Raw genomic sequence first — 13,870 nt, forward strand, 5'->3', positions numbered from 1 at the left:
AGATGACTTACTGTAGCCTACCAACGTTGTTACAAGATGGTAGCCTACCAACGTTGCTACTAGATTACTTACTGTAGCCTACCAATGATGTTACAAGATGACTTACTGTAGTCAACCAACGATGTTACAAGATGACTTACTGTAGCCTACCAACGATGTTACAAGATGTTACAAGATGACTTACTGTAGTCTACCAACGATGTTATAAGATGTTACAAGATGACTTACTGTAGTCTACCAACGATGTTACAAGATGACTTACTGTAGCCTACCAACGATCTTACAAGATGGTAGCCTACCAACAATAGTACAAGGTGACTTACTGTAGCCTACCAATGATGTTACAAGATGACTTACTGTAGCCTACCAACGTTGTTACAAGATGGTAGCCTACCAACGTTGCTACTAGATTACTTACTGTAGCCTACCAATGATGTTACAAGATGACTTACTGTAGTCAACCAACGATGTTACAAGATGACTTACTGTAGCCTACCAACGATGTTACAAGATGTTACAAGATGACTTACTGTAGTCTACCAACGATGTTATAAGATGTTACAAGATGACTTACTGTAGTCTACCAACGATGTTACAAGATGACTTACTGTAGCCTACCAACAGTGTAACAAGATGACTTACTGTAGTCAACCAACTATGTTACAAGATGACTTACTGTAGCCTACCTACTTAGCCATACACTCTGTTTTGTCTAATGCATTTAAATAGCTTGACCAATTCACAGACACACACACTGATTGGTGAACTAATTTAATGTTGAGCTAAATGTAAGTACATTTCAGAGGTTGAAAAAATAACTGAAAGGAATTATATAAACTGGCACTTGTTTGGGTTCAAACCGGCTTAAACCACCCTTTGATAGGGATTGTTCTGCACCTCCATTACTTCAGCATCATATGTTAAAGACTTGTTTAGTAGTATATTGCTCTATTCAATATATGCTATTGTGTTAATGTATAAGGATATTGAAAGTACCTTTCCACTGACCCTCTATTCACTGCTGTTGTGCCCCTGAGCAAGGTACTTAACCTTTTATGATTGTTGTTCGGCTGACCACGCTGTCCTGCTCTCTTGTGTGAGTTTATTTCAATCAATTATTTCCCCTCTCCATCCAACCAGTGAGTACGATGTGTTTGGCTTCAAAACAGTTCCAGAGGAGGATGATGAAGAGGAGAAGCTGGTAGCCAAGGTGAGAGCTCTGGACCTGCACTCCCTTTCCCTGTCTCCCTGCCCTCCCTTTCCCTGTCTCCCTGCCCTCCCTTTCCCTGTCTCCCTGCCCTCCCTTTCCCTGTCTCCCTGCCCTCCCTTTCCCTGTCTCCCTGCCCTCCCTTTCCCTGTCTCCCTGCCTTCCCTTTCCCTGTCTCCCTGCACTCCCTGTCTCCCTGCACTCCCTATCCCTGTTTTCCTGCACTCCCTTTCCCTGTCTCCTTGCCCTCCCTTTCCCTGACTCCATGGACCTGCACTCCCTATCCCGGTCTCCATGGACCTGCACTCCCTATCCGTGACTCCCTGGACCTGCACTCCCTATCCGTGACTCCCTGGACCTGCACTCCCTATCCGTGACTCCCTGGACCTGCACTCCCTATCCGTGACTCCCTGGACCTGCACTCCCTATCCGTGACTCCCTGGACTTGCACTCCCTATCCCTGACTCCCTGGACCTGCACTCCCTATCCCTGACTCCATGGACCTGCACTCCCTATCCCGGTCTCCCTGGACCTGCACTCCCTATCCCTGACTCCCTATCCCTGCACTCCCTATCCCTGACTCCATGGACCTGCACTCCCTATCCGTGACTCCCTGGACTTGCACTCCCTATCCCTGACTCCCTGGACCTGCACTCCCTATCCCTGACTCCATGGACCTGCACTCCCTATCCCGGTCTCCCTGGACCTGCACTCCCTATCCCGGTCTCTCTGGACCTGCACTCCCTATCCCTGACTCCCTGGACCTGCACTCCCTATCCCTGACTCCATGGACCTGCACTCCCTATCCCGGTATACATGGACCTGCACTCCCTATCCCGGTCTCCATGGACCTGCACTCCCTGGACCTGCACTCCCTATCCCTGACTCCCTGGACCTGCACTCCCTTTCCCTGTATCCATGGACCTGCACTCCCTATCCCGGTCTCCCTGGACCTGCACTCCCTATCCCGGTCTCCCTGGACCTGCACTCCCTATCCCGGTCTCCCTGGACCTGCACTCCCTATCCCTGCACTCCCTATCCCCTCATCATCTTCCTCCATCTCTCCCCCCCTCTCCTTTTACTCATTAACATCCTACTCCTCTCCCCAGGTGAGGGCTCTGGACCTGTGCTCCCCCTCCTCTCTCTCCCTCTCCTTTTACTCATCATCTTCCTCCTCTCCCCAGGTGAGGGCTCTAGACCTGTGCTCCCCCTCCTCTCCCTCCCTCTCCTTTTACTCATCATCTTCCTCCTCTCCCCAGGTGAGGGCTCTGGACCTGTGCTCCCCCTCCTCTCCCTCCCTCTCCTTTTACTCATCATCTTCCTCCTCTCCCCAGGTGAGGGTTCTGGACCTGTGCTCCCCCTCCTCTCTCTCCCTCTCCTTTTACTCATCATCTTCCTCCTCTCCCCAGGTGAGGGCTCTAGACCTGTGCTCCCCCTCCTCTCCCTCCCTATCCTTTTACTCATCATCTTCCTCCTCTCCCCAGGTGAGGGCTCTGGACCTGTGCTCCCCCTCCTCTCTCTCCCTCTCCTTTTACTCATCATCTTCCTCCTCTCCCCAGGTGAGGGCTCTGGACCTGTGCTCCCCCTCCTCTCTCTCCCTCTCCTTTTACTCATCATCTTCCTCCTCTCCCCAGGTGAGGGCCCTGGACCTGTGCTCCCCCTCCTCTCTCTCCCTCTCCTTTTACTCATCATCTTCCTCCTCTCCCCAGGTGAGGGCCCTGGACCTGTGCTCCCCCTCCTCTCTCTCCCTCTCCTTTTACTCATCATCTTCCTCCTCTCCCCAGGTGAGGGCCCTGGACCTGTGCTCCCCCTCCTCTCCCTCCCTGTCCTTTTACTCATCATCTTCCTCCTCTCCCCAGGTGAGGGCTCTGGACCTGTGCTCCCCCTCCTCTCTCTCCCTCTCCTTTTACTCATCATCTTCCTCCTCTCCCCAGGTGAGGGCTCTGGACCTGTGCTCCCCCTCCTCTCTCTCCCTCTCCTTTTACTCATCATCTTCCTCCTCTCCCCAGGTGAGGGCTCTGGACCTGTGCTCCCCCTCCTCTCTCTCCCTCTCCTTTTACTCATCATCTTCCTCCTCTCCCCAGGTGAGGGCCCTGGACCTGTGCTCCCTCTCCCTAACAGACCCTGAGGTGTCAGTGGGGGTGAAGTGGGAGAACTATCTCTCCTCTACTATGAACAGAGACATGGTGCACTGCCCCGAACTCAAAGCCCTTATGAGGAGCGGGGTGCCACATGTCCACCGCTCCAAGGTACGATATCATATACCTTATAGCCACATGTCCACCGCTCCAAGGTACGATATCATATACCTTATAGCCACATGTCCACCGCTCCAAGGTACGATATCATATACCTTATAGCCACATGTCCACCGCTCCAAGGTACGATATCATATACCTTATAGCCACATGTCCTCCGCTCCAAGGTACGATACAACAAATCAAATCAAATGTATTTATATAGCCCTTCGTACATCAGCTGATATCTCAAAGTGCTGTACAGAAACCCAGCCTAAAACCCCAAACAGCAATCAATGCAGGTGTAGAAGCACGGTGGCTAGGAAAAACTCCCTAGAAAGGCCAAAATCTAGGAAGAAACCTAGAGAGGAATCAGGCTATGTGGGGTGGCCAGTCCTCTTCTGGCTGTGCCGGGTGGAGATTATAACAGAACATGGCCAAGATGTTCAAATGTTCATAAATGACCAGCATGGTCCAACAATAATAATAACAGGCAGAACAGTTGAAACTGGAGCAGCAGCACGGCCAGGTGGACTGGGGACAGCAAGGAGTCATCATGCCAGGTAGTCCTGAGAGAGAGAAAGAAAGAGAGAATTAGAGAGAGCACACTTAAATTCACACAGGACACCGAATAGGACAGGAGAAGTACTCCAGATATAACAAACTGACCCTAGCCCCCGACACATAAACTACTGCAGCATAAATACTGGAGGCTGAGACAGGAGGGGTCAGGAGACACTGTGGCCCCATCCGAGGACACCCCCATACAGGGCCAAACAGGAAGGATATAACCCCACCCACTTTGCCAAAGCACAGTCCCCACACTAGAGGGATATCTTCAACCACCAACTTACCATCCTGAGACAAGGCCGAGTATAGCCCACAAAGATCTCCGCCACGGCACAACCCAAGGGGGGGGCCAACCCAGACAGGAAGATCTAATCAGTGACTCAACCCACTCAAGTGATGCACTCCTCCTAGGGACGGTATGAAAGAGCCCCAGTAAGCCAGTGACTCAGCCCCTGTAATAGGGTTAGAGGCAGAGAATCCCCGTGGAAAGAGGGGAACCGGCCAGGCAGAGACTACAAGGGCGGTTCGTTGCTCCAGAGCCTTTCCGTTCACCTTCCCACTCCTGGGCCAGACTACACTCAATCATAGGACCTACTGAAGAGATGAGTCTTCAGTAAAGACTTAAAGGTTGAGACCGAGTTTGCGTCTCTTACATGGGTAGGCAGACCATTCCATAAAAATGGAGCTCTATAGGAGAAAGCCCTGCCTCCAGCTGTTTGCTTAGAAATTCTAGGGACAATTAGGAGGCCTGCGTCTTGTGACCGTAGCGTACGTGTAGGTATGTACGGCAGGACCAAATCAGAGAGATAGGTAGGAGCAAGCCCATGTAATGCTTTGTAGGTTAGCAGTAAAACCTTGAAATCAGCCCTTGCCTTGACAGGAAGCCAGTGTAGGGAGGCTAGCACTTGAGTAATATGATAACATTTTTAGGTTCTAGTCAGGATTCTAGCAGCCGTATTTAGCACTAACTGAAGTTTATTTAGTGCTTTATCCGGGTAGCCGGAAAGTAGAGCATTGCAGTAGTCTAACCTAGAAGTGACAACAGCATGGATTAATTTTTCTGCATCATTTTTGGACAGAAAGTTTCAGATTTTTGCAATGTTATGTAGATGGAAAAAAGCTGTCCTTGAAATGGTCTTGATGTGTTCTTCAAAAGAGAGATCAGGGTCCAGAGTAACGCCGAGGTCCTTCACAGTTTTATTTGAGACGACTGTATAACCATTTAGATTAATTGTCAGATTCAACAGAAGATCTCTTTGTTTCTTGGGACCTAGAACAAGCATCTCTGTTTTGTCAGAGTTTAAAAGTAGAAAGTTTGCAGCCATCCACTTGCTTATGTCTGAAACGCATGCTTCTAGCGAGGGCAATTTTGGGGCTTCACCATGTTTCATTGAAATGTACAACTGTGTGTCATCCGCATAGCAGTGAAAGTTAACATTATGTTTTCGAATGACATCCACAAGAGGTAAATTATATAGTGAAAACAATAGTGGTCCTAAAACGGAACCTTGAGGAACACCAACATTTACAGTTGATTTGTCAGAGGACAAACCATTCACAGAGACAAACTGATATCTTTCCGACAGATAAGATCTAAACCAGGCCAGAACTTGTCCGTGTAGATTTGGGTTTTCAATCTCTCCAAAAGAATGTGGTGATCGATGGTATCAAAAGCAGCACTAAGGTCTAGGAGCACGAGGACAGATGCAGAGCCTCGGTCTGATGCCATTAAAAGGTAATTTACCACCTTCACAAGTGCAGTCTCAGTGCTATGATGGGGTCTAAAACCAGACTGAAGCATTTCGTATACATTGTTTGTCTTCAGGAAGGCAGTGAGTTGCTGCGCAACAGCCTTTTCTAAAAAATTTGAGAGGAATGGAAGATTCGATATAGGGCGATAGTTTTTTATATTTTCTGGGTCAAGGTTTGGCTTTTTCAAGAGAGGCTTTATTACTGCCACTTTTAGTGAGTTTGGTACACATCCGGTGGATAGAGAGCCGTTTATTATGTTCAACATAGGAGGGCCAAGCACAGGAAGCAGCTCTTTCAGCAGTTTAGTTGGAATAGTGTCCAGTATGCAGCTTGAAGGTTTAGAGGCCATGATTATTTTCATCATTGTGTCGAGATATAGTACTAAAACACTTGAGTGTCTCTCTTGATCCTAGGTCCTGGCAGAGTTGTGCAGACTCAGGACAACTGAGCTTTGAAGGAATACGCAGATTTAAAGAGTAATTTACTTTCTAAAGTGAAAGCCATCCTCTCTTGGGGAATGCTGCTTTTTAGTTAGCTTCGCGACAGTATCAAAAAGGAATTTCGGATTGTTCTTATTTTCCTCAATTAAGTTAGAAAAATAGGATGATCGAGCAGCAGTAAGGGCTCTTCGGTAATGCACGGTACTGTCTTTCCAAGCTAGTCGGAAGACTTCCAGTTTGGTTTGGCGCCATTTCCGTTCCAATTTTCTGGAAGCTTGCTTCAGAGCTCGGGTATTTTCTGTGTACCAGGGAGCTAGTTTCTTATGAGAAATGTTTTTAGTTTTTAGGAGTGCAACTGCATCTAGGGTATTGCGCAAGGTTAAATTGAATTCCTCAGTTAGGTGGTTAACTGATTTTTGTCCTCTGGCGTCCTTGGGTAGACAGAGGGAATCTGGAAGGACATCAAGGAATCTTTGTGTTGTCTGTGAATTTATAGCACGGCTTTTGATGTTCCTTGGTTGGGGTCTGAGCAGATTATTTGTTGCAATTGCAAGCATAATAAAATGGTGGTCCGATAGTCCAGGATTATGAGGAAAAACATTAAGATCCACAACATTTATTCCATGGGACAAAACTAGGTCCAGAGTATGACTGTGACAGTGAGTGGGTCAGGAGACATGTTGGACAAAACCCACTGAGTCGATGATGGCTCCGAAAGCCTTTTGGAGTGGGTCTGTGGACTTTTCCATATGAATATTAAAGTCACCAAAGATTAGAATATTATCTGCTATGACTACAAGGTCCGATAGGAATTCAGGGAACTCAATGAGGAACGCTGTATATGGCCCAGGAGGCCTGTAAACAGTAGCTATAAAAAGTGATTGAGTAGGCTGCATAGATTTCATGACTAGAAGCTCAAAAGATGAAAATGTCTTCTTTTTTTTTTTGTAAATTGAAATTTGCTATCGTAAATGTTAGCAACACCTCCGCCTTTGCGGGATGCACGGGGGATATTGTCACTAGTGTAGCCAGGAGGTGAGACCTCATTTAACACAGTAAATTCGTCAGGCTTAAGCCATGTTTCAGTCAGGCCAATCACATCAAGATTATGATCAGTGATTAGTTCATTGACTATAATTGCCTTTGAAGTAAGGGATCTAACATTAAGTAGCCCTATTTTGAGATGTGAGGTATCATGATCTCTTTCAATAATGACAGGAATGGAGGAGGTCTTTATCCTAGTGAGATTGCTAAGGCGAACACCACCATGTTTAGTTTTGCCCAACCTAGGTCGAGGCACAGACACAGTCTCAATGGGGTTAGCTGAGCTGACTACACTGACTGTGCTAGTGGCAGACTCCACTAAGCTGGTAGGCTGGCTGCACCCTATTTCATTGTGGAGCTAGAGGAGTTAGAGCCCTGTCTATGTTGGTAGATAAGATGAGAGCACCCCTCCAGCTAGGATGGAGTCTGTCACTCCTCAGCAGGTCAGGCTTGGTCCTGTTTGTGGGTGAGTCCTAGAAAGAGGGCCAATTATCTACAAATTCTATCTTTTGGGAGGGGCAGAAAACAGTTTTCAACCAGAGATTGAGTTGTGAGACTCTGCTGTAGAGCTCATCACTCCCCCTAACTGGGAGGGGGCCAGAGACAATTACTCGATGCCGACACATCTTTCTAGCTGATTTACACGCTGAAGCTACGTTGCGCTTGGTGATCTCTGACTGTACATTATACATTATTGTACACAGTGGGAAAAATGTATTGGACACTTTTTCAGTACTGCTGTATACAAAATAAAACCGTTTTATTTCTCAGATCAAGGTGTGGGTCTGTTTTCCAGAATCGATTCGTTGTTGTTTGCTTGGGCCGATTAATCGTTTAGTTAGGGGTTCAAGCAGCATAGCTGAGTGACAGGGTAGCCTAGTGGTTAGAGCGTTGGACTAGTAACCGGAAGGTCAAACCCCCGAGCTGACAAGGTACAAATCTGTCGTTCTGCCCCTGAACAGGCAGTTAACCCACTGTTCCTAGGCTGTCATTGAAAATAAGAATTTGTTCTTAACTGACTTGCCTGGTTAAATAAAGGTAAAATAAATTTTAAAAAACATATTTTATTTCTTATTGAAACTTGATACATGGCATTTATATGTACCAAGCTCTCACAAATTGTTTTTCTAGGCTAGAATTTCAAACAACATAGGCCTCTACTGACCAATAAACATTTGGCACACATGCTCCAGGATATGAGTTTAGCTGACCTGTAAAGTGTGGTTGAGTTTCACTGCATGGTGGCGGCTGTTGAACAGGAAAAAATATTAATGCAAGCTCATTGGCTCATAGCAGCCACATTTTGCATTTAAAAACATAGATGCTACAGTCCCATATTTGTTGCCGGTCCTGGAGGAGCGGTCCTGGAGGAGGAGACGTATAAAGTCGTCAACATCATTGAATATAATCCAAAATACCTTCAAAGCATCAGTTTGATTTTGTCTTCTGATATTTGGCAAGTGTGGTAAACAGTACAGAAGTAACTGGTCCTAGGGCAATGTGCCCAATTTTTCCTCATGGTGTCACAGTGGACACACAGCTGAACCCTGGCAATGCTGCTTGCAGCTTAAATGCAAAGCTGGTGAGACCCTATTGTATTTGTTGCCCTTGATTATTATTTTCCTTCTTCTGCCAATCGGTGAAAAAATGCTAATTCCCGTGAGATGGTAAGGCCTAGGGGGTTGCAACCCTGTCATGCAACGCCATGGCAATTGGCCATATGGTGGCGCTATAACAAGCTATTCAAAATTAAACTTTGAAAGCTTGATCTCCTTAATATTCCTTTTGAGCTAGAGTCCTAAAATTCGCTATATTCTGTAGGTCACCTTCCTCACAATATAGATTTTTTTTTCTCCAAAAGGACCCATACGTTCTGGTAAATGGCCTTTTTGAAGTTTAAAAATGTTTTCCAAGATAGCATCTCAAACACAGTCAAGTCAATATTAAATGAATCAGTCTTTGTCAGCAAGCTGGAGAGGTCACAGTCAACCTTAGATACATAAAGTCCCGGTCTGACGTGCTCTCTAGGGAGTTCCTTACATAAAGAGGCTTATATACTGCTATCTAAACCTACATAAACATCATTCATTGGTTCCTACACATGTCTCCATCTCCCCATATTAACTTGGAGAACATATTCTGGGCGTTCTGACAGATGGTCCTGAGGAGGTCATGAAGCCTCCCCTCATGTCTGAAACACTCCTTGGTTACTGCCTGTCCTTGGTAATGACACCAAAGACAAGATAATATTCAAGGCTGTCTCTTCAACATTTCCTTCACAGCAGCTACTGACCAATAAACATTCATGTGGGCGAGGTCTGGCACATAAATGCAGTCCAACACGGATATTCATTATATTTCAGCACTGTCGAGACTCAACAAATCGAACACTCAGAGGCGCTATAACGGCCACATGTTTATCTCTCTTGATATGTTCAACTCAGGGAGGAAATGTGGCAAACGTGCTCAGGGATATGAGTCCTGTTTACCTGTTAAATATGGTTTTGGACATTTTTTTTTTTTTACAATAAATCCAGAGTTTTCCCAGCCCAAAATAAATTGAGGTGTGCAAGCATAAATGAATCAATGACTTCCTCCCACCCTCTTCCCAGGTGTGGCGCTGGTGCGTGTCCTACCACACCAGGAAGTTCCGTGACAGCCTGGCTCCAAACTACTACGAGACCTTACTGGGTGTGGCCAGAGACAAGCCTAATCCCGCCTCCAAACAGATAGAGCTTGACCTGCTGAGGACCTTACCCAACAACAAACACTACTCCTCCCCCGGCGCCGACGGAATACAGAAACTACGTAATGTCCTGCTAGCCTTCTCCTGGAGGAACCCTGACATAGGATACTGCCAGGGACTCAACAGGTACATGACTACTGCAGTACGACTACCATTCTATTACTACAGCTATAGGTCTATATGGCATACTACTAGTATATAGGGCTATATGTCATACTACTAGTATAAAGGGCTGTATGTCATACTACTAGTATATAGGGCTGTATGTCATACTACTAGTATATAGGGCTGTATGTCATACTACTAGTATATAGGGCTGTATGTCATACTACTAGTATATAGGGCTATATGTCATACTACTAGTATATAGGACTGTATGTGGACATGCAGCCCAAATGGACATCAGAACAGCGATTACTCACCACGAATTGGCAGAAGCTTTTTTTTCCTTTAATGAGTCCGATGAGCCCGACGTGAAGGACATACTGCTTTCCCGGGAACAGGCCCAAATCCCCGTAATTTGCGTGAAGAGAAGACAGAGAAATAGAGGGTGGAGGTCGGAGTGACTTCTGAGGATTCGTAGGCTATCGAATAAACCCCCACTGCCTTCCGATCTACTAGCTAACATGAAATCATTGGAAAATAAAATCCACGACCTACAAGGAAGATTAAACTACCAACAAGACATTAATAACTGTAAAATCTTGTGCTTCACGGAGTCGTGGCTGAACGATGACATTATCAACATACAGCAGGTTATACGCTGTATAGAGGATAGAACAGCGGCGTCCGGTAAGACAAGGGGTGGTGGACTATGTATGATGGTGCATGATATCTAAGGAAGTCTCAAGGTTTTGTTCGCCTGAGGTAGAGTATCTCATGATAAGCTGTAGACCACATCTGTATTTTTCGTAGCTGTCTACATACCACCACAGACCGATGCTGGCACTAAGACCGCACTCAATAAGCTGTATTCTGCCATAAGGAAACAGGTAAATGCTCATCCAAAGGTGTCGCCCCTAGTGGCCGGGGACTTTAATGCAGGGAAATTTAAATTAGCTTGACAATTTCTATCAGCATGTTAAAAATGCAACCAAAGGAAAAAGAACTCTGGACCACCTTTACTCCACACACAGAGTACAAAGCTCTTCCTCGCCCTCCATGTGGCAAATCTGACCATAATTCTATCATCCTGATTAACGCTTACAAGCTAAAAATTACAGCAGGAAGCACCAGTGATTCGGTCAATAAAAAAGTGGTCAGATGAAGCAGATGCTAAACTACAGGACTGTTTTGCAGCACAGACTGGAACATATTCCGGGATTCTTCCTATGGCATTGAGGAGTACACCATAACAGTCGCTGGCTTTAGCAATAAGTGCATCGATGACGTCGTCCCCACAGTGACCATACGTACATACTCCAACCAGAAGCCATGAATTACAGGCAACATTCGCAATGAGCTAAAGGCTAGAGCTGCCACTATTAAAGAAGTGGTACTCTAACACGGACACTTATAAGAAATCCTGCTCTGCCCTCCGACGAACTATCAAAGCCCCTGTGGCAGGGCTTGCAAACTATTACAGACTACAAAGGGAAGCACAGGAGCGAGCTTCCCAGTGACACGGGCCTACCAGATGAGCTAAATGACTTCTATGCTCGCTTTGAGGCAAGCAACACTGAAGCATGCATGAGAGCATCAGCTGTTCCGGACGACTGTGTGATCACGCTCTCCGTACCACTCCAGATAACTGGAGGTGCTACTATATATGTTGTTTTCAACACCGCAGCTGACCCTGTGCTGTTCCCAACCTGTTGTTTTCCCTAATCTTCTGTCAGTGCTATGATCATCAGTGTTCTCATCTTCCAGGCTGGCAGCCATAGCTCTGCTGTACCTGGACCAGGAGGATGCTTTCTGGTGTCTCATCACTATCGTGGAGGTCTTCATGCCCCAGGACTACTACACCAAGACCCTGCTGGGATCACAGGTACACTACTATACCACTACTACACCACTACTATACCACTACTACACCAATACCCTGCTGGGATCACAGGTACACTACTATACCACTACTATACCACTACTATACCACTACTACACCACTACTATACCACTACTATACCACTACTATACCACTACTATACCACTACTATACCACTACTACACCACTACTATACCACTACTATACCACTACTACACCACTACTACACCACTACTATACCACTACTACACCAAGACCCTGAGTGTGTGTGTGTGTGTGTGTGTATGTGCGTATCCCACAACTGTTGAGAAGGAGTAAAAGATGTTGGTGACAATAGAGGATGATTCACAACAATTGTTTGCTAATATAAGAATTGCTTACAATAATGTAATTTTGGTAATGGCGAGACTGGTGAGAGGTAAAATCCTTTTTGTAAAATACCTACATTACTACAAATATTAATAGCTAATTATGGAAAATAAGAAACAGGATTCTTAAAATATATATATATTCTTTTGATGGCTGTATATAATACAAATGGAGGTGAGGGCGATGGAAATGCATTTGGCGGTTCATCTATTTCTGTTCTGTAAATGGCACTGTGTGCTCTTTTCGAAGGATGGAACCCAGTCTCTTCAGGGCTCTGGTATACGGGGGGGCGGGGGTGGTCTGCCGGGCATTGGGATGACAACCCAACTTGGGATGAGGAGGGCTTTTAGAGGGTGGAATAGTGGGGACCAATTGGAGGTTTACTTAGTAGCAATGCAAATATAATGGTACAGCTATATAGATACTCAGTCATCATGTTGTTTTTTAATGGTACATTTACAAACATATATTTTGATAAATAGAATTGAAAGTTGTCTCATTATGGTAAGTGGTGAAATAAGTATAGCCAGTTAAAATTGAAAAGGTGATCAGTATTTACCTGGCTAAAAGAGAAGATATATAATATCTATTATTTACAGGAAACTCATTCAACAATTTTAAATTAAGTTTTGTGGAAAAAGGACTGGGGGGTGAATATATTTCTCCCATGGGCAGAGACATTCAAAAGGGGTGATGGTTTTAATTAACAGTAATGTTGATCCTAATTGTCCAAACAGATCATCAAGGTAGATGGATTATTTTAAATATGTTATTGGACAATAAACAGATATGGCTCATTAATCTATACGGTCTGAATAATGATGATCCAAGCTTCTTTGAAAATATATATAAGAATTGATCAACTCTACAAGCAACACTAGACTCTATTATTATGGTGGGAGATATTAATACGGTCTTAAATACCTCTATGGACCGGAAAGGAAATCACACTACAAACTATCACCCTCAGGCACTTAAGGAAATCATGAATGTCATGAACATATTGGAATTAGTGGATATATGGAGGCTTACATACCCTGACCTAGTGAGATATACACTACTATAATACTTATTTTTCACCATAATTTTAAAATAAATTCATAAAAAATCCTACAATGTGATTTTCTGGATTTCTTTTTCTCATTTTGTCTGTCATAGTTGAAGTGTACCTATGATGAAAATTACAGGCCTCTCTCATCTTTTTAAGTGGGAGAACTTGCACAATTGGTGGCTGACTAAATACTTTTTTGCCCCACTGTATATATTTATTGGAATGGATGCAGACATTGATGGAAGCAACATTCTTTCTGCAATATTAAACTGATCCTCCCCTTAAATAAAACAATTAATAAATATATATTTTAAAGACCTTAATTGTCTTCGTTATTCATTAGTATTTTTTATTATTATACAAATTATTTCGATACATATTCAGAGGCAAACATCAACCCAACTTACCTTAACTGTTGTCGCATTCAAACTTTAGGAGTTCAACAATGGAGGTTCCTTGATGAACCTTCT

At 44.9% G+C, this 13,870-nt stretch overlaps 1 protein-coding gene across 1 annotated transcript in view; it reads left to right on the forward strand.

Moving 5' to 3' along the window:
• Nucleotides 1-13,870, forward strand: part of tbc1d2b (TBC1 domain family, member 2B) — a 106,446-nt gene that overhangs the window by 80,433 nt on the left and 12,143 nt on the right. The window contains exons 10-13 of the mRNA XM_031832867.1: nt 1,141-1,210; nt 3,292-3,456; nt 9,863-10,122; nt 11,866-11,983. Of these exons, the coding sequence (XP_031688727.1) occupies nt 1,141-1,210; nt 3,292-3,456; nt 9,863-10,122; nt 11,866-11,983 (613 nt within the window). The remainder of the gene's footprint in view (nt 1-1,140; nt 1,211-3,291; nt 3,457-9,862; nt 10,123-11,865; nt 11,984-13,870) is intronic.

Source organism: Oncorhynchus kisutch, linkage group LG10 (genome assembly GCF_002021735.2).
Source record: "Oncorhynchus kisutch isolate 150728-3 linkage group LG10, Okis_V2, whole genome shotgun sequence".
Taxonomy (NCBI): Eukaryota; Metazoa; Chordata; class Actinopteri; order Salmoniformes; family Salmonidae; genus Oncorhynchus; species Oncorhynchus kisutch.